We start from the raw sequence: 18,731 nt of genomic DNA, 5'->3' as shown, positions 1-18,731 counted from the left end.
GAGTGTCTTGCCCCTCAGTGGCCAGCAGAGCACCTGGTAGGTGGCAGGGTGTCTAGCATTAGCTGGTGAAGGCTGAAGAAATGGGGCTCTCCCCTGTCCGACAATGTACAACATAGTTAAAGAAAATCTCCTTTAGCTTTCTAACAGTCACTCAACCAACCCAACTCCTTGTTTTCATTCATAATCAAGAGCAATGTCAGTCATTCAAATAACATTTATTTTGCTCTTTTCTGGGTCCCATTGAGCCAGGCATTGAGAACACAGGATGAATCACATGAAGAGCACGGGCAGATGGGAGAGTTCCCCAAACACCTAGAATGTGAGGTTATTATTGTGATCTGGGAGGTACCATGGGCCACTGAAGCCTTGAAGGAGACTCAACAAATACCTGGGGGTGTTGGCAGAGCTAACTCTGAGCTGGCGTGAAGGTTAAGTTCTTCCTAAAGGAAAGAGTAAAGGCAGATGCAATGTCATAAACAAAGCCTCCAAAGACTTTTATGTGTAGTGTTGTGTGCTTGCATGAAACATTTTCATTTCTATAATGAAACACAGGTTAAGTGATCTGCCTAAGGTCACGGCTGAATGACAGCAGAGCTGGAGGCTCAGGTGCAGTTTGTGTGCTATCTGCGTTTAAGGCACCAGCGGGTGCTCGGGTAACGTCCAGTCCATAGCACAGTGCTTTATTATTTAATCATTTATTGTTCAGTAGTTTTTAACTGGATCTTGGTCTACCTTCTATGTGCACAGGCCCGATTTTTTCAGAGCCTGTGGTTATAAACATCTGCCAAGTGTAAGGGTACTTTGTAAAAATTCACACAACACAGTCTTTTAAAAGTGGGTTTAGAAATCAGCACAAAGGAAATACAAGGGCAGGACAGATAAGACGAAGCCAGGTGTAAAATCAGCCCAAGAAGCACCTGCTGGGAGAAAGAAGTCCTGTTGGCTTGCAGAATATAAATGAGGCCGACTCTGACCTTGAAGCCAAATGAAGGCCATAGATAGGCAGTGACCGCTCAGTTCTAGAGCAGGTGTTTGCCTGGTGTTTCCTTGCCCAAGATGTCCCAGCAAGGTGATTTCTGGGAAACATGGGAAGAGTTCGAAGAGCATTCTTCAAATGTTGCAAGGGAACCTTAAGTTACATGGAATCCACTCCCAGCTGATGCAGGATGTCTGTCAACAACCTGAAGAGCAGGTGGCTGTGTTGCAAGGTACTTTTCAGAGAGCCCTTTGTAGTGCCCTGACGTCTGCCTCCCTGTGGCTTTTCACAGGAGCATCCTGTTCAAGTTTGGGAGGCAGTGTATTTGTGTGTGTGTTGAAGGGGCTGCTATTAGCCAGATGATTTTGTGGTAGGTTGAAAAATGCCCCACCCCCAAGATATCTGGGCCAGAGATATAATCTGTGGAATTTATAAATGTTACCTTATTTTAAAAAAAGGGCCTTTACAGATGTGATTATGTTAAGAATCTTGAGATCACCAGATTATCCTGGATTATCCAGGTGGGTCCTACATGCCATCCCAAATGTCCAGGAGGTGGTGCTCTGAAGAGGGACGAGAGTGATGTGGCTACAAGCCAAGGAATGGCAGCAGCAGCTGAAAGCTGGAAGAGGCAAGGAATGGATTCCACTTGGGCCTCTAAAGGGCATGTGGCCCTGCTGACACCGTGGTGTTGGCCCAGTGAAACTGACTGGACTTCTTGCCTCCAGAATTGGGAGAGATTAAATTTGTTGTTTTAAACCATCAAGCATGTCATCATTTGTTATAGTATCCATGAGAAACTGATACAGATTTCTGGGCACCTTGATGTTCTTCTCTCTTAGCAACTTATCTGTGCCATGATGGGACATCATCGTTCAATTTGCTGGCTGAATACACTGTGCTGAGAACCTTTCAGCATCTAGTTCTCAGGATACATGTCCTGATGGGCTCTTAGAGTCAACATTAGCTGACAGGCATCTTCTAGGATTCTTACGAAGATTAAATGAGTTAATAATTATAAAGCCCTTAAAATAGGGCCTGGCACAAAGTTATAGTACTTATAAATATTTGTTAAATAGGAATAAATAAATCGAATCTTGTTTCGGGTACTGAGGTTCTTGCTTTTGTGATGCTTTTCCTCTGTGGGATCATCAGGATCCAGAGAACATGTTAAATTTAGTCTTGGGTTGAGAACATTTCCCTTTAGATTGTGTTCCCAATTTTATAAGGAAAGGATATGGTTAGGTCAAGTGTTAGCTATCAGAAGATGCAACACAGCTTTAAAGGATCACGGCTGTTCCACGGAGAAAAGAATGAAATCAATTGCTCATGTTTTTCTGCAGCTTCTTCCCTTGGAGACAAAGGACTAAAATTTAAACCTGGTTGTAGTCATTTAAGTTCCCTGTTTATTTAAAACTCTCTTGTTCTTTATTCCTAACTGCATTTGAAGAGCAGTAAATTATCCCCTTTCTTAATAAGGGAAAATATAACCAGGGACCCCCATTAGTCCAGGAGTAGAGGCCAAGGTTTTAGTTCCAATTCTGTCACTATATGCTTCTGGGACCTTGAGCAAGTCCCTTAACCATTCTAAGCTTCAATTATTTTCATATAAGACTGTGATTTAAAAAATGCTGTTTAAAAATGTATAGTCATTTTTTGGACTTATTTTAAATATCTATTCTTTTTTTGGCTCATAAATACACCATGATGTTGTCCTCCAAATTTAGCTCCAAGGGCTTCAAACCCTCTGCTAGGAAACCTTGTAACAGAAGACCACTTGTTCGCTTCTCGTGCGCCTTAGCAATGGCTGTGTCGTGCTCTCACGAGTTGAGTCCTTCTGGCTCTTGGCTGTGTTGACAGCTCAAGAGTCACCAGTGCACTCTGTCAGTGTGGCCACTGTGTGACCCGACTGTGACGGCCGAGTGCATGTGCTTTTCAGGAAAAGCGGGGACATCTCAAAGAGATTTAATTTTTACATCTTCAAGTGGATTTTCATATAAATACCTTTTTTTCTTGTTGTTAGACCACATCTCAATTTGGGGGCAGAGGGGTGGCTTGGAAAACAGACATCATTCTAAGTATAAGCATCACCACTATCTCTTAACTGAGTAGGGTAACCGAGCAATTCTGTAGTCTCAGAAACATTTTTACAAAGGGAAAAATTTAAGGATTATAAAGTGTAGGTGGTGGATATATGTTTTCACTGCACAGTTCTCTCAGCTTTTTGTACCTGAAATATTTCATAAACTGTTGAGAATTCAGGGCCTCTGACAGCAGAGAGGAGGATCTGCCTGGGCGGGCAGTGGGAGGATGGGTTCCTCTCTCCATCGACCTGCTGGCCACTTGAAGGTGTCCCCTCTGCCTTCTTCCCGTCTTACTCTTTCTCACTCCATGGAGGGATGGAATAAAGAATACACCGATGGAGTCGAAGACCAGAGCTGACCAGATGAGCTTCTTCTCCCACACATTGCACAGCCCTAACTACTATTCACGGACACCTTGCTGCCACCAAGGAAAGGGGTAACTAATACTTGATTTTTTAAAAAAGGTTAATGAATACCTTTATGTTGATCAAGAAAGACTGGGGACGTATGGAGTATGCATTTATAAATGGGTGATGTGTTTCCCTTCACGTATCTGAGTTAAAGGTCAAGATTTAAGTTATGATCAGTGCAGTACATCTTCCGCTATTTTTTTCCTACTCCTTGTTTTTGTTTTTTCTTTTTGCTTGAATGCCTTTGAGCCAGGTTTCCCCCCTTGCACCTTATCATGTACGGGCTCCACCTGGTGGCCAACATCCTGTGGCTGCTATGGGATGTCCCAGTTGGTTTTGTTCCATTTCATTTTGGATTCTTCTGTTGGAGTCATTGTCTTTGGGATAAACTACAGTTCATGAGGCCCTTCATAATCTGACTTTTACATGACTTCCTAGTGTCTTCTCAAGAACTCCCACTGCCACACGTCCCCATTGTTCTGTATACTTTCAGTTTCGTGCACACATGACACCCTGCCCTCTAGGACTCTGCGTGCATTGCTCTTCTTCCAGGGATACTAGAGAGTTCCTTTCCTTTCCCTCTCTTCTCGAAAGCCCTTCTCAACTTCTCAGACTGGAATAGGTGTTCCTACTCAGTATTTCCCTAGGACCCTATACTTACCCTTTAAAGCTCTTATCACAGTGTACTGTAATGCGCTGCTCATTCATAGTTTCTAAGTCTATGTCTTATTCACCACTGTGCTCACTAATATCTGTTCAATGAATAAATAATGAGTAAAAGAACAAATGAGTTAAACAGGAAGAAAGAAAAGGGGGAAGGTGATATTTATTTAATAACAGCTTCATTAAGATATAATTCACCCTTGTAAGTGTACAACTGAGTTGTTTTTATTTATTTCTGGGGCAGCCAATTTGAAAGGTAATAGTTACTGGGGAAGATACTGAATTGAACAAATTTTTAAAAAGCTCAATTTATTTTGACTTTATTAAAAGTTTTGGTTATTATAAGAATATAAAATATTATTTTAAATATATTATTTAAAGCCAGCAACTTAACATTTAAATTAAAAGATATAAAAATACAATAGGAATAAACACAATTTTAAAAATTATTAATTTTTAGAGAGTAGGGATGGGGGAAGGAAAGAGAGAGAGAGAGAAACAATGATTTGTTGTTCCACTAATTCATGCCTTCAGTGGTTGATTCTTGTATGTGCTCTGACTAGGGATTGAACCTGCACCCTTGGCATATTGGGATGATGCTCTAACCAGCAGAGCTGCCTGGCCAGGGCTGAAACACAGATTTTTATGTATGAATTTAAATGCTTACCTGCAGTGGTCTATAACGTATAAATCTTTACTTGCTGCACACATTGGTCCCTGTAGCAACACTCCGTGTGTTTGTGTGAGTTCCTGTGTGTATCTGTGGGTATCTGTATGTGGTTTAGTTGTTTCCTGTATGTGGGGGTCAGGGGTTGTAGGGCTGGGGTTTCAAATGCCATAGGCATCACTTTCTTTTTCAGGAAGTACATCCAAAATTTTACTCAACATAAATGAGGAGCTTGGTTGTATTTGTCTTTTTTTCAGATGCTGCTGTCATGCCACAAATAGTAAAGAATAAAACTGTGGATAATAAAAGGAGTACGTGGAATGACACATTCTCCTCAGACCAAATCAACAAATACTTATTAGAGCAGGCCCTGTGCTATGGGGACACAGAGTGACCTCAGTCATGGTTTTTCTTGGCACCAAACTTGAACCAGCTTGGGGGAGTCAGGTACAAACACACAGACATTAGCACTGTCTGACATAACAGAGCTAACATAACGGAGAACAGCTTTCAAATGGCTGTTAAAGACGGGTGACCTTATTTTCCTAACCAGAAATCATAATGGGGGCAAAGTATCTGCCACCGGGACAGTCTCGGAAGATCCAGGACCCATGACTGCGGAGGGGGTTGGCCCTGGGTGCGGGGCACTTGGCGGTCAACGAAGGAGTGTTTGGAAAGTCCTTGTTCTGCAGAGGAGCAGAGGATGGCTGCGTCTGGGCAGGCAGAGCGGAGGCCACGCCGGGCCTGGGGAGAACGCAGCACATACCCGAGATGAGAGACCGTGGTGGGGAACGGGCAGGACCACGTCTGCGGAGAAGAAATCAGCCAGGTGAGGGAGGACCACACGGCAGCTTAGAAGAAACTAACAGACATTCCTCAGGAAGAGACGAGAAGCTCCTGTGTTGGCAACAGAAATGCTAAGAAGTTTGGAGGAACCCAGAGAGGTGCTTTGGGAAGATTTATGCGGCATCAGTAAGGGCCGAAGGCCAGTGAGGAGGCTGTTGTGAACTTTTAAGCAGGAGATGATGAAGGCCGAGCTGGGGTCTGAGTGGCAGTGACACTTCCAGAGAAAAGCTATCAGGAAAGGAGTCTGCATGGAGGGAGGCTGGGGAGAGGTGAGGACTGTCTGGAGCCGCATCTACTAGGACCATGTGACAGACGAGGAAGGAGTGACACAGAGCTGCGTCAGCCTTCCCTCCCGGGGCTCAGCCGCAGCCCTGTTCCCTTCTGCTGGTGTGAGCCTGCCCTCTGCCCCCCAGGGTCCTACATCCTGACTCCCTGCCGTGATGCAGAGGTCTGACTGGGACTGCAGGGAGGGGAACGCGCACAGGAATGGAGCCGGCGCCAGAGAGGAGGCTGAGCACAGCTCCGAGGCAGGATGGGGCGCAGAAGGAAGACACCCAGTCAAGAGAAGTTCTGATGTGAAGAAGGAAGCTCAAAACATTCCTTACGGCCTTGATTCTCAGCAAAGTGAGAACAGACCCAGGAATCAGGAGCATGAGGACGATTTCAGGCCCTTTGCTGGGAGGTTCACCAGCGGTGACCACGAGGCAGCGGCCCAGCGGAGGGTCTGTGCCTGTGCAGAGGCGGCCTGAGCAAGCAATGCTCCCTGCGATTTATGCAGAAAACAGGCGGGGAGACTCGCCCAAACAGCTCTGACAAGTCATGTCTGACAGGAGGGCGAGAAGCTGCTGGATTTCAAGGGACTAACGGAGATTACCTTGGCAACTGCCTCTAGGTTGCAGGTGTAGTTACAAGAGAGGCAAAGTCAGAAATAGAAACTGGAGGTCTCAGGACTAGACACAAAAATGGCAGCAAAAAGCAGGGATGGTGGAAGGGTGGGAGCAGAGTGGCTGGAAAGGGTAGAAGAAGCTGTCAGTGGGACAGCCTTCAGAGTCTGAGATCCCAGTAGGAGTGAGCTGGAGTGGAGGTGCTAGAGAAACTGTGAGAACAGGGCTCTAGAGGCAGAAAAACATCGATGTGGATGTCACCGAGGATGACAAAAGTGACGGACCCCATGGGACATGTACTAACGTCCTAGAGGCCATCAGGTGCCAGGGGATGGTATTGTAAGGGTCCTGGTTGTTTCCAATGACATCTGTCTAATTTGAGAAGGACACCTGTCCGAATGCATGAACACCAACGTGCTTTTTACCTCTTCAGACGGCACAGTCACTTCCGACGTCCCATTCCATCCTCCTGAAGAAGTAGACCATAACGCTCTCCATCAGTAAGCCGCATAAGATGGCCAGGAAGGAGAGCTTCCGGGTGATGTTTAGTGTCACTGGAGAAGAAAAGGCAGCTGGTAGGTTCCTCAGAGTTTAATTATGTGACATCGTAATTATTAACTGATATGTAAATTATGTGGTATGAAAGGAATTGTTCCGTAAAGCTGTTTTCAGAGAATCTCTATTTGTTCTTACTAACCTATGCTGTTCCCTCCTCCCACTTTCCCAACTGTAAACCTTTTGAGAGAACCAAAGCATCTGCTTATAACAGAAACACTCCTGAAATCAAGACAGATTCCCATTAATATGAAACGGGAAAATAAGATAGAGATTCTGAGGTCATAAAGAGAGGGCAGGAAAAGAACTGATACTCTTGGTTTTACAGTTGACAAGACAACAGCATTAGGACAGAAAGTGCCAGGTCATGGCTCACTTAAAACAGCACTTCTCACACTGCACGGGAAAAGGAAGACGCACAGGGGCTCATCCCTCCCCTGGCATAGTAGGGACCGTCCTGGCTTGACAACGCCGACCATGTCAATTTGGACAGATCATTGATAAAGTGGAGGTAATAATGGCTGCCCTGCTAACTCCATAGGACAGAGACAATGCCTATGAAAGCATTTTTAAAACTAAATAGGACCATGAGGTTAAACTGAACAAATACTAAATACGCTATGCATAAAGCACTATAGAAATGTTAGGCATTGTCATTATTCTACAAAGATTTCCAGTGTTTAACAGGTTCTATAAAAACTGTGACCTAGAAATAAGGCTATAAGCTTTTCTATGTGTGGAAAGCTGAGAAGACAGAATAAAACACAAACATACCTCTAACTGCCTGAAAATTCGAGGTAAGGACAAATAATTTAATGAGTCTCAGGCACAGTGGTGTGTACTCATGTTCCCAAATGACAGCTGGGATCAGCAAGAGTTTTCCGTAGCTAGATAATAATAAGGCTTTCAGCAGCAAAACGAAGTTGGGTTTTTTTTTGGTTGTGATGGATTGTTCTATCCACAGGAAAGTAAAAATGCCAATTAAAAAGGCAGCTTGTTCTAAGAAGACAATGGAAAATAAAAATATGAATATCCCTATCAAAAAACAAAACAAACAAAAAAAAACCCCACACCCACATCAAAACAAATAAACCACAACCCAAAATGCAATCTATCAGTTGATTTCATTAAGAAACACTTTATCAAGATCAATTTTTTCCCTTCCTCTTTTTTTTGCCTTTTCTGTCAAATCTTGCTGGTATAATCTCAGAAATATATTTCAACAATTTTTTCATGAAGTAGTTCACCATCCACCGAAGAAAATGGAACTCCATCAGAACTATACCGTCGATTTTCTGAAGTTCCTTTTTAGAAGTAAGATTCTGTTGGACCAGATTTCCACAGGAAGAATAGCCAGAAGAATGGAGGGTTTTAAATGTGAAGGATGGGCCCACCCTAGGAATAGCGTAGAAAGACGTTTTTCTTTGTTCATTCTTCCCCTGTGTATCGAGTGCCTATTATCCACAAGATTTTGAATGCTGTCGCCTACATTTAAAACTTCTACTGATTTTAACCAACTTTGAGTGCAATTCCTTATCCTTCCAGAAAGTATTCATAGACAGAGTCTATAACACAGCTTACCTTTAGGGATTTTAAGAGGCTTTGCTTTAAAGCTTAAAATTATCTTAGGTTCTATTCTTGGCTAATGTGATATGTTTAAGGATATTTTTAATATTACTGTGTGCATTTGGGAATTCTCAGCATATAGAATTTTAAAATTTCGGGGCTGGATGAGAGGACCCAAGGAGTGAGAGCAGATAGGAAAAAAAAGAGGACAAAAGAGGACACATGGTCCAGAAATACGACATTAGCGTGGATGACAATGTTTCATAATACTCGAAGAATTTTAGAAGCAGAGAAGCACGGAAACCAGTAGGTAATCAAATAGTCACAGAAATTAATACAACACAATTCTGACCCGAGTCACAAATTCAAATTCCAAAGCATAGCAATTCCTGAACTTACAACTTTTTCCTGTTAAATACATTGCATCAATGCAATACTTTGGGTAATGTCTGGCAATTACCAATCGGTTTTAATAAAGATGGGGCCCAGGTCATTTTCAAACTGGAAACTTAGAACTTAAATTTAAGGATTTTATCAACAATATTATGTCTCAAAATATTTTATGAAACTTTTTATTGTGATAATATCCATCTGATGGATAAAGACCATTTAATCTGATGGTATTTCTATACCAAAGGTGTGGTAACAAATGAAAAGTAAGAAAGCAGATAATTCAGACAAACTCACTTAGCAGATTAGTGATAGAACTGAAAATTAAGTCTCCCATCCTATACTAACTAGCGTCTCTTACCATGCACCTTATTTTTAATCACAAGAGCAAGTACTAGTGAGCTAAGAATAGAAAGTAGGGCTTGTTCCTACCTAGAGAAGCAATTGCAAACATTCTATAGAAATCCCACTCCTTAGCGTATCTGATAAAGTCATCAGGGTCAGTGTTCTGGCTTGAATCTTGAAGCTGCCACCACCTCAGATACGCTTCACAAAGCAAACAAAATATGCAGAGTTTTCCATGCATCTGGTAGTCAAAAAGACATTGCCATTCTATTATGTAAAGAAGAATTAATTGTACTTAATTCCAATAGGTGCAGACATAGTATGTACAATACTTGTAGTTTTGAAAAATGTGCTATCTTGTAGCTTTTCCAATTCCAAATTGCCCATGTAAATGCGTCCTTGTATTTAATCTGTAAACCAGTGACTCTTAATTAGCAATGTCTTCATCAAAATCCCATGGGGAGATTTTTTCAAAATACTAAAGTCTAGGCCCCAATCCTGATTCAGAGTCTTTGGAAGTACATTCTAGACATGCAGACTTGGAAACAGTTCTGGAGGGAGGAGGGATTTAAATGTGCACCCCTAGTTAAGAATCACAGCTTTAAGTAGAAGTTCACCCTTCGTTAAATTTCCAACATTTATCCTTTAGATGGAATCAAGCACAGAATATACGTGCTTGTGGAAGTAGCAAAAGAGAAAGGATTTAATCTGAAGATTCCATGATACCGCATAAGAAACTATTTGTCTGAACATGGATTTTTTTAAAAAAATGCCCCTAGGCTGAATGAGTATAAATTAATATATTGAAAAACAGCAAGTAAAAGGTGCAAATGAGCTGGAGATTCTAAAGGGTGTGAAATTTTAGCAAGAACAGAAAATACTAGGCAACAAGAACTTTTTTTTCCTGTTTTTCTCTTTCTGGGGGGAACTTGACCAAGACAGAGTGGAAGTGGTGTGTGCAAACCCACTGTAGTCCTGGGATGTGTCAGGGTGAGCCCCAGCTGGCACACTGGCTCTCCTGGCTTCACTTGGAATCGCCTGGGAGTTCTGAGAAATACCGATGCCTGGATCCCATCCCCAAAGATTCTGACTTAATTGGTTTTGATTGAGGCTCTGACTTGGAAAGATTAACCATGGCCCCTTCCCTCCCTTGCAGGTCATTCCAATGTGTAGCAAAGTTTAAGAATCAATGCTCTAGTAATTTAAAAACTGCTCTGGTTATTTAACTTGGAGGAGGGGGCACAGGTATAAATAAATTTCACTATTACTGTCCATGTTAGCCCAAACTTAGGGTTGCCAAATTTACCAGGTAAAAATACAGAATACCCAATTAAATGTGAGTTTCAAATAAAACAACAAACATATCTTTTGTATATGTATGTTTCATGCAATATTTGGGACATATACTAAAAATTACTTGTTTATCTGATCTTCAAATTTAATTGGGTGTCCTGTATTTTATCTGTCACTCCAACCCAAACTATTAAAAGAGTTTGCAATTCAATACACTAAATATATATTCTGAAAAATCCAACTTTATAAATTAGGACTTTCCTGATTAAATTCAATGTTGTTATTCACCTCATGCATTCCCTCAAGAGTAGAGTATAAAATGCAATAAATTATATTTTAAAACTTTTTTCTTTTAATGTCTGATTATTTCTTACAGGTGTAATTTTCTCCCTACCTGGATATATTTAACTTTATTATTAAAAATAATTGATGTCTGTTTCAAAAGGTAACCTATGAAAAGGCAATTCAGATTACAGTCTGTCAGTTTCCTACCTGAGATCACATTCTTAAATAGTCACTAAACAATGTACACTTCTGAAATAAATCAATGCTTATTTCTAGAAATTTCTATACACTGTCAAGTAAAAACCCAACCCTATTAGGATTTCTTTTTTAATAAAATGTTTTTTAATTCTGTTCAAAGTTATTATTCTTTTAAAATGCAAAAGTATTAACAAGTGAAATTAGGAAAGAAAAAAAATTATCACCACTTACGTTTATTTTAGTGTTGAAAAGAATATGCCTGTAGGCCTGGGCTTTGCATAAAACAGCATTAATCAAAATTATAACAGGATCATACTCGATGTATTTGTCTACAGGTTTCTGGCAGGATTTCTGAAATAATGCAAAATAATATCAGAACAGGCAAATTCATATATTCTGAAATCTTAAAGGATTTCAAAACAGCAGTCTGTTTTGAACTTGTACAGTAATAAGGTCATATCAGCATTTATTTACATAAACTTCCGTTCAGGTACAAATTGTTCATCTATTCAAGACATGGTTTCAGAAATGACTGAATATAATCTTGTAGGCTAGAAATAGTAATATTTTAATCTCATATTTAAGAAAAGCTAAAAAGATTGGATTTAAAGACTTATTTTAGCAGAAAAGTATCCCAGAAAATCTACTTTTCAGCTTGTAGGAACTGTTATAAATTTATATGATACTTTCATTGATAAATTGTAGCCTGTTGGCCAGACAACCCCCCACTTTGTGGTTCTTGAAACATGATGTGAAGAAAGGGGTTCAGAAAATCAACTCTGCACCCAGAGTTTCTGAGAGCTACAAGTGGGTAAAGAATGCGGCACAGTGCCAATAATCCTGACCCCACGAGAAGCCTTTTTCCCTCCAATAGCACTGAGAATATGTCTCTGCTACGCATTGAAGAATGCCAGGTGCTGTGGATGGACCTGGGCTGTGCAGCCTGGTTCTAGGTTATCCAAATCAAGGCTTCCTGGGTTCTCAGCAATTGTGTGTGTGTGTGTGTGTGTGTGCGTGTGTGTGTGTGTGTGTGTGTGTGTTTTGGATACAGTTATCAAGGCTTCCTGGGTTCTCAGCAATTTTGTGTGTGTGTGTGTGTGTGTGTTTTGGATACAGTTATCAAGGCTTCCTGGGTTCTCAGCAATTTTTAGTGTGTGTGTGTGTGTGTTTTGGATACAGTTATCAAGGCTTCCTGGGTTCTCAGCAATTGTGTGTGTGTGTGTGTGTGTGTGTGTGTGTGTGTGTGTGTGTTTTGGATACAGTTATCAAGGCTTCCTGGGTTCTCAGCAATTTTGTGTGTGTGTGTGTGTGTGTGTGTTTTGGATACAGTTATCAAGGCTTCCTGGGTTCTCAGCAATTTTTAGTGTGTGTGTGTGTGTGTTTTGGATACAGTTATCAAGGCTTCCTGGGTTCTCAGCAATTTTTTGTGTGTGTGTGTGTGTTTTGGATACAGTTAACCAGGGCTGAAATTTTTCCAAGCATGAGGACCACCATTTGGGAGAGGAACTAATTGAGGGTGCATGCACCTGAGTGATTACATCAATTCACAATAAATAGGTCCACATTCACACTTTGTCTACTCCCTTGTGTGTAACAACAGGCTATTTTTGTTCCTAATCACCAGATCAGAAACAGGACAAGAACATACTGACTGCCTATTATGTGACAGGTTCTTTGCTAAAGCCTTTAATTTTGTGACTTTTTAAACGTAAGATTATTCTCCATAAATAGACTATGAACACTTTGAGAGCAGAATTTTTACTTCCTCATTTTGGGGTTTTGTATTCCAACATCTAGCATAGTGATTTGTACACAATACTGCACATTCAATAACCACAACGGATGAAACCTGAAAACTATTTCATGAGACTTTACTATAGGTTATGGAGTGTAAGAATGGTAACACTTGTCTATCAAGGGGAGAATGTCTAAAAATAAAATAGCTTTGGTGTGAACCCAAATGTCAGCCTAACCCGATGTTTAAATTTCTCTGCACAATACCCACACTCATCTCCGCCCGAGGATCCGTTCACCGGGTTGGGTCTCACCAGCAAAATGACCGATATGAGAAAAGCAATATACGGTAATGAGTCCTTTATCACTACAGGTGTTCATGCGAAGGTTTGACAGACTTAGGACAGGTCTGTCAAGCATCCATCTGAAGACTGTACTAGAAGATCCTGAAACTCGATTCTTATCATCCTAAAAGCTGGTACAGATTGGTCCCCAAATCCCGCCACGCCATTTTCTTTCCAAGGACACCCCACACCTGACAACTCACGCAGATGGTAATCTTCAGCACGCCGTGGTTATAGTCTCGGTATAACTCCTTGGCCTCTTGGTTGCATTCGATGCACCTGTATGGGCAGGAGGCCGAAGCAGCAGCAGCAGCAGGAGTCGCTGACGCCTCTTCGGTGTTCCCCTTACCCACTGTCACCCCCTCCAGATTCCCCTTGCGGGGCCGCAGCCCACCCCGCCCACCAGTATCCATTTCTACGCCACTGAGGCCCAGAACTTCCGATTGAGTCAGGGAAGACGTCAGACGTCAGACGCCAGACCGGAAAGTCTGCGCCGCACGGTGCTTCCTGGAATTCGTAGTCCCAACACCTGAAAAGGACTCTGGGATGGCCTAGCCAGGACTACAACTCCCAGCAGGCAATGCTGTTTTTCTCTCTCCGCCCCCTTCCCACGGCCCACTTGTCAGCCCCAAGTTCAGTCTGGGAGGCCGCAGCGCGCGGCGAGGGACATCGCACATGCGCTTTGAGGAAAGATGGCACCTGCCGGCTGCTGTTGCTGCTGCTGGGGAGGAGCTGTGGTCGCCGCAGGCGCCGCTCGGCACGTCCTGGTGCTGCTGCTGCTGCTGGGGGTCCTGCCCGCCGGGCCGCGCCTGGGCGCCCTGGCCACCGAGCACTACACGCCGCTGTCCCTGCTCAAGCAGGAGCTGCAGCACCGGCAGCAGCAGGAGGCCCCGGCTGGCGGCGGCTGCAGCCCGCAGTCTGGGGACTGGGGGGACCAGTACTCGGCCGAGTGCGGCGGTGAGTTGGCGGCGGCGGCGGCGGCGGCGGCAGGGCGTCCGGGTCGCCGCGGGGCTGACGGGGCCGTGAGGGCTGCGGGACCCGGGGCCGATGTGCCGGCCACCCGGGCCTCTCCGACGCCGGCTGCAGCGTGTGCTCCTCTGCGAGCCGGCTCCGCGAGGTGTCCCGCCGCTCACACCCTCGCAGCTGCGCTCCCTCCTCCTGTAGCCGCCTAGGGAAAGGCGGTGAGTAGAGAAGAGCTGACAACAGGCTCTCGGGACCGGGGTGTCTTTCTCGGAGTTTTAGCAACTGTTTAAAGGGTAGTGGAGGAGATGGCAGGTGGCCGGGGCAGCCCTGGTTCTCGCCCCGGGCCCCGCGCAGGCCGTGGGAACGAGGGAGGGGCTGAGGGACGGAGCAGGACGCGCCGGGAGCAAGGAAATCTGGCCCCTGTTAGTGCTGGGAACCCGGTTTCTTGACTTCCCGGGCTGATGGCTTGTATTACACACAGCTTCTGAAAATTCCGTTCCTGGGAGAAAGACGGGAACAAAAGAGTAAACCCGTTTTATCTGCTCGTTGATGTCTTGCTTGCGGTTGTTTAAGGTTGATCTGTGTGATCTGTCAGGTGTTTCCCAGAAGGTAAAAAGGGCCCTGCAGGCTTTGAGCCTCTTGTAAGTGCCAGAGCTGCGTGCCGGTGCAACCTGGAACCGGGCCAGCTCATTCAGCTCGGCGCCGTTAGCCCAGGTTAAGGTCATGACAGACGCATCAGGGGCAAAATACGGTGTATGTTTCTGTGTTGAAGTTCTGGAGGGCGTGTTTTCACCCTTCGCTTCCCCCTTCTCTTCTGTGAATTGCCTTAAGGCTTGCTTTGCTTTTAAAAGGTTTGGGTCCACCTAACTGACTTTATTATAAAGTTCCTTTTGTGGCCTGACAGCCGTGTTCCTTAGCATTAGGTCCCTGGAAAACAACAGTATTTTTTAGTTGAGATATCAGAATTAGCACACTCTGTCTGATTTCCTTTCAGCACGCTCTGACTTCCTTAAGGAAGTTTACTGGCTGAGAGGTGTGTGACTTATTGTGTAGCGGCCAGCATTGTGTCGTGGAAGAAGAATGGCCTTTACCTTTGTCCCTTTCAGTGCCTCTGAAAGTTAATTGCCTGTCTTTGCAAAATTGCCTCCTCTGTAAGCTGAAGACACTGATACCTAATTGCAGGCTTTTCATTTCTTCCCAAGAGTTCTGTGAGGAAGAGGAGAAGGAGCTGATGTCCATTGAGTGCGTGCTGTGTGCAGGTGCCGTTGTAAGAGCTTGGGGTCCATCGGCCTCTTCTCTCAGTCCATCAGGACACCTGTGACTACCTCAGTGAACGGTAGTGTCTTGTCTCAGATCCAACCCAGGTCCAGGGGACTCGTCACTTAGCTGAGGTCCCACAGCAGTGAAAGGAGGAGCCCAGGAGGTTAGGCTCCAGATAAAACGCTGTCTTAAACACTAAGTGGTTGTAGTTAGGAAAGCACATCTGTAGTATTTAGTAGCAAATAGTATGTATGGTGTGAGTCTTCGTTTCCTCTTCCCTCCTATAGTCGTGCGATGCTCACTGACTGCAGGAGACCCAGATTCTAGGCAATGGAAGCTACAGATCAATTTATATTATGAAAACAATTGATATTGTTGGTCCAGGTGGCTCATTTCGCTCCGTGGCATCGGGCTTATGCCAGTGTTGTGCCAACTCTGACCTGTACTCTGCTTTTCCCCCCAGATGAGGATGGATGTCGGTTTTCATAAACTAGGTGGTTGGAGGAATCGTCCTGCCCGTTCTCCAGCCCCCTCACATTTGGAGGCCATTGTCTAACGTTCTCTGCTTCAGAGGATGAACACTGTACTGCGAGACTTTAAGCATCATTTATTTCAATGCTTTAGTTTTCTTCTTACCTCTCCCATGTAGTGCTTTTCTTAGCTGTTGCAAATGAGTGGCAGGAGTCGTTCAGACAGCCTCCCTGGCCGTAGCCGCTGACACAGGTGCTAAAGTGGCTTTGCCACTGTTGTCGTCTGTCCCAGGAAATAGTTCCCAGAGCCCTCTGCTTGTGCTACTTGGGGCTCCAGCTGTTTTCCTTGGCTTTACTGGCTGTGAATGTATGGAAAAGCAGTTTGGGTTGGGGTGGGCCCGTAAGTTGGGTGGGGCAGAGTCTCTGGGAATCTCCTAGGTGGATCCAACAGTGTTAGCCATGTTGATGGAGTCTCAGATACGGCACCAGCTTGCCAGCTCAGTCTGGATGGATGTGGTTTCTTTAATTCCATAGTTGTCAGACTGCCATTCAACTTGATATCTGCTGGTTCTGAGTGGTGGTTGTTTTAGATTTTAGTTGTAGTTTGATGTGGTTTTGCGAAGAGGTGAGCCGTTTCTGCCTTTGTGGCCACCTTGACAGGAAGTCTTAATTGACGAGTCAGGCATTTAAATAACTGAAATCAGTCTGATTGCTCACAGAACTTAAATCACTGCCATGCCTTAGAGGTGATAAGAAGTCTGTAAAGGGGAACTTTTATAATGAGAGCTATTTCCTTTTTTGTTCTGGCTACAGGAAGTTAAGAACCAAATTTTACGCTCAGTCATGGCACCTGTGGTAATCCTTACTGTTAGTATTGTTTTCTCAATTCTTTTTTGCATTGGCCCTGATTTTCTGTTAGTTGTCATACATAATTTTGTGACAGATCTCTTCGGATATTTTTAAAGGCATGCATGAGCAGATTTGCTTGTGTAAGGTCGTGTTTTCTTGCCCAGATCTGGCCTGAGGGTGTCTGCCTCTTTTTGCTAACTGAGCAGCATCTTTCACAAAGTCCTGTGGTTGAGGAGTTGCTTTTTGTAGCACAAGCCATGGTATTTGCACACTCATTAGCTTTCTTATATAGATCTATTGTCATTAAGAATTACATTGGCCTTTAAAAAGGCCTATACACTGGTAGGCATGTTCAGCTTTGTGTGATGAGGGTTAACTTGCTTTCCCTCTGGATGCAGGCAAAAGATATGTGGCCTGGGTTTTAGAATCTATCCTGCGTGCGACATGATGATAGAAAGTGGCTGAGAACTTTCTCTATAAAAACTTTTCAGACAGTCTTGTCTGCAGTGTTTAGACGTGGCTTGATTTCATCAGCTAACTCTTGGCTGACTTTTTAAAGCTTCCCTTTTTCACGATGTGTTGTGTTAAGGAGGTCACCTTTATGCTTGTTCTTCTGGCAGATAGAATATACACAAAATTTATTGACGTAACAGAATTTTAATACTCTTAATTTTTGTTAATCCTCCCAACATTTTCCTTCTGTTTGTAATTTTTACTTTTTATTGAAATATGACATATATGCAGAAAAATTCATGTATTACAAATACATAGCTCCATGAATTTTCACAAACTGAACAACTTGTGTAACCAGAAAAAAACCCAAGTCAATAGTGACATGTATTTTAAGCTTGCTAATACAGTCTCATTCCATGTTACTCTAGGTTCATTTGAAATCCTTGATATGGCCTTATTTCTGATTCAGGAACCAGCACTGTGCAGCGTGAACTTAACTCTGCTCAGGTGTGGTGTGCTTTACTCAGACACTCAGGAGTCCTGTGTCAGACGGTCCATCCTCAGCTTGGCACCTCTTCTGCACGAGAGGCCAGCCGAGGTCTCTTGTGACTTTTCCTCCTGTGCTGGGGATTTTCTGAGTGTCTCTGTGTTCCCTTGTCACTAGTGCTTTCACATCACTGCCTAGCTCTGTGTCAGCTTTCCCAGTAGACATTTGACAGCATGTGTTTATAAGAAAGTCTTCAGCTCTTACACGTATGTGCTCCTTCGAGCATCTGATACCTCTTCCATCCGGTGTAGAACCCCAGGCTAAGTGACAGCCTTGTGGGTAAGGCCACCTGCCCAGTGTTGGCCACGGCACCCTCCACTTAATTTGCTTCCATGCTTCTTTTTCCCTCGTGCAGCTGATCAACTCCTTTTCTCTTGGTTTTATACATTCTTTACATGTGTTAATACTTTTATATGGATTAATACAGCTTTGATCAGGTTACATTTGTGCTTTGTTGAAAAACCACTCTGTCTCTTTAAGGTGGCTTTGCAGATCCTTTTCTAATGGATTATATGTTGATTTTATGGTCTTAATTCTCAGTAGCCAGCCTCTATTTTCAGGTTGGTTTTTAATAACTTACACATCTCAAGTACCATTGAATACTATTTTATTAGAATAAAAGAAGCATGTAAATTTTTCAGAGGAGAATTTTTCCTGTTACTACATTCTAAAGGAAATTCACCATGGGGACCATGGAGCAATGTCATGTTCAATATCCTAAAGCATGGCTGTCTTACAAATGCAGAAATTGATAAAAAGCAAAAGGCATTGCAGGTTGATGCTACATAGTAGCTGCATGGCCTTCAGGTGGCTCCTCCAGCCAGAATAATCTTAAGTTATTCTACACCTAAGACTAGAATTGCCAAGAAATATCTGGCACCTGACTTCCATGTTCTGGCCTGTCCATAGGAAAAGCTCGGTCATCCTTGTTTGCAGGTGAACCCGGCAC

General features: G+C 43.5%; 2 protein-coding genes across 6 annotated transcripts in view; one reads left to right on the top strand and one right to left on the bottom strand.

Annotated features, from left to right (window-relative positions):
* Window positions 1–6,727: 6,727 nt before the first annotated feature.
* On the bottom strand, window positions 6,728–13,700 carry ARV1 (ARV1 fatty acid homeostasis modulator). The gene is made up of 5 exons (XM_090263232.1): window positions 13,444–13,700; window positions 11,394–11,513; window positions 9,474–9,627; window positions 7,860–8,084; window positions 6,728–7,084 (listed from the first exon to the last, which is right to left on the bottom strand). The coding sequence occupies exons 1-5, from the start codon at window positions 13,651–13,653 to the stop codon at window positions 6,960–6,962; spliced, it is 834 nt and encodes a 277-aa protein (XP_090119358.1). The 5' UTR covers window positions 13,654–13,700; the 3' UTR covers window positions 6,728–6,959.
* A 170-nt stretch (window positions 13,701–13,870) lies between these two features.
* The window catches only part of TTC13 (tetratricopeptide repeat domain 13), a 70,361-nt gene continuing 65,500 nt past the window's right edge, over window positions 13,871–18,731 (top strand). For 3 of the 5 annotated variants that reach the window (XR_016508248.1, XM_090263174.1, XM_090263173.1), the window contains exon 1: window positions 13,871–14,197. Coding sequence is in view for 4 of the 5 variants with exons in the window: in XM_090263174.1 (XP_090119300.1) it covers window positions 13,933–14,197 (265 nt within the window). In the remaining variant the exon portion in view is untranslated. The remainder of the gene's footprint in view (window positions 14,198–18,731) is intronic. The other 2 variants (XM_090263176.1, XM_090263175.1) reach the window with 1 other exon arrangement.

The sequence above is a fragment of the Furipterus horrens genome, unplaced genomic scaffold (genome assembly GCF_987537825.1).
Source record: "Furipterus horrens unplaced genomic scaffold, mFurHor1.1.pri manual_scaffold_15, whole genome shotgun sequence".
Lineage (NCBI taxonomy): Eukaryota > Metazoa > Chordata > Mammalia > Chiroptera > Furipteridae > Furipterus > Furipterus horrens.
The sequence above is the reverse complement of the archived record's forward strand: the minus strand, read 5'-3'. Positions and strand labels throughout refer to the sequence as shown.

Bases quoted from the DNA above. Each gene is read 5' to 3' on its own strand.
- ARV1 (XM_090263232.1), bottom strand. From the start codon at position 13,653: ATGGATACTGGTGGGCGGGGTGGGCTGCGGCCCCGCAAGGGGAATCTG. The intron at 11,514-13,443 runs GTGAGTTGTCAG...GCATTATTTCAG, and splicing joins TGCTGAAGATTACCATCTGC to AAATCCTGCCAGAAACCTGT. The intron at 9,628-11,393 runs GTAAGTGGTGAT...TTTGACTACCAG, and splicing joins TTTTCAACACTAAAATAAAC to ATGCATGGAAAACTCTGCAT.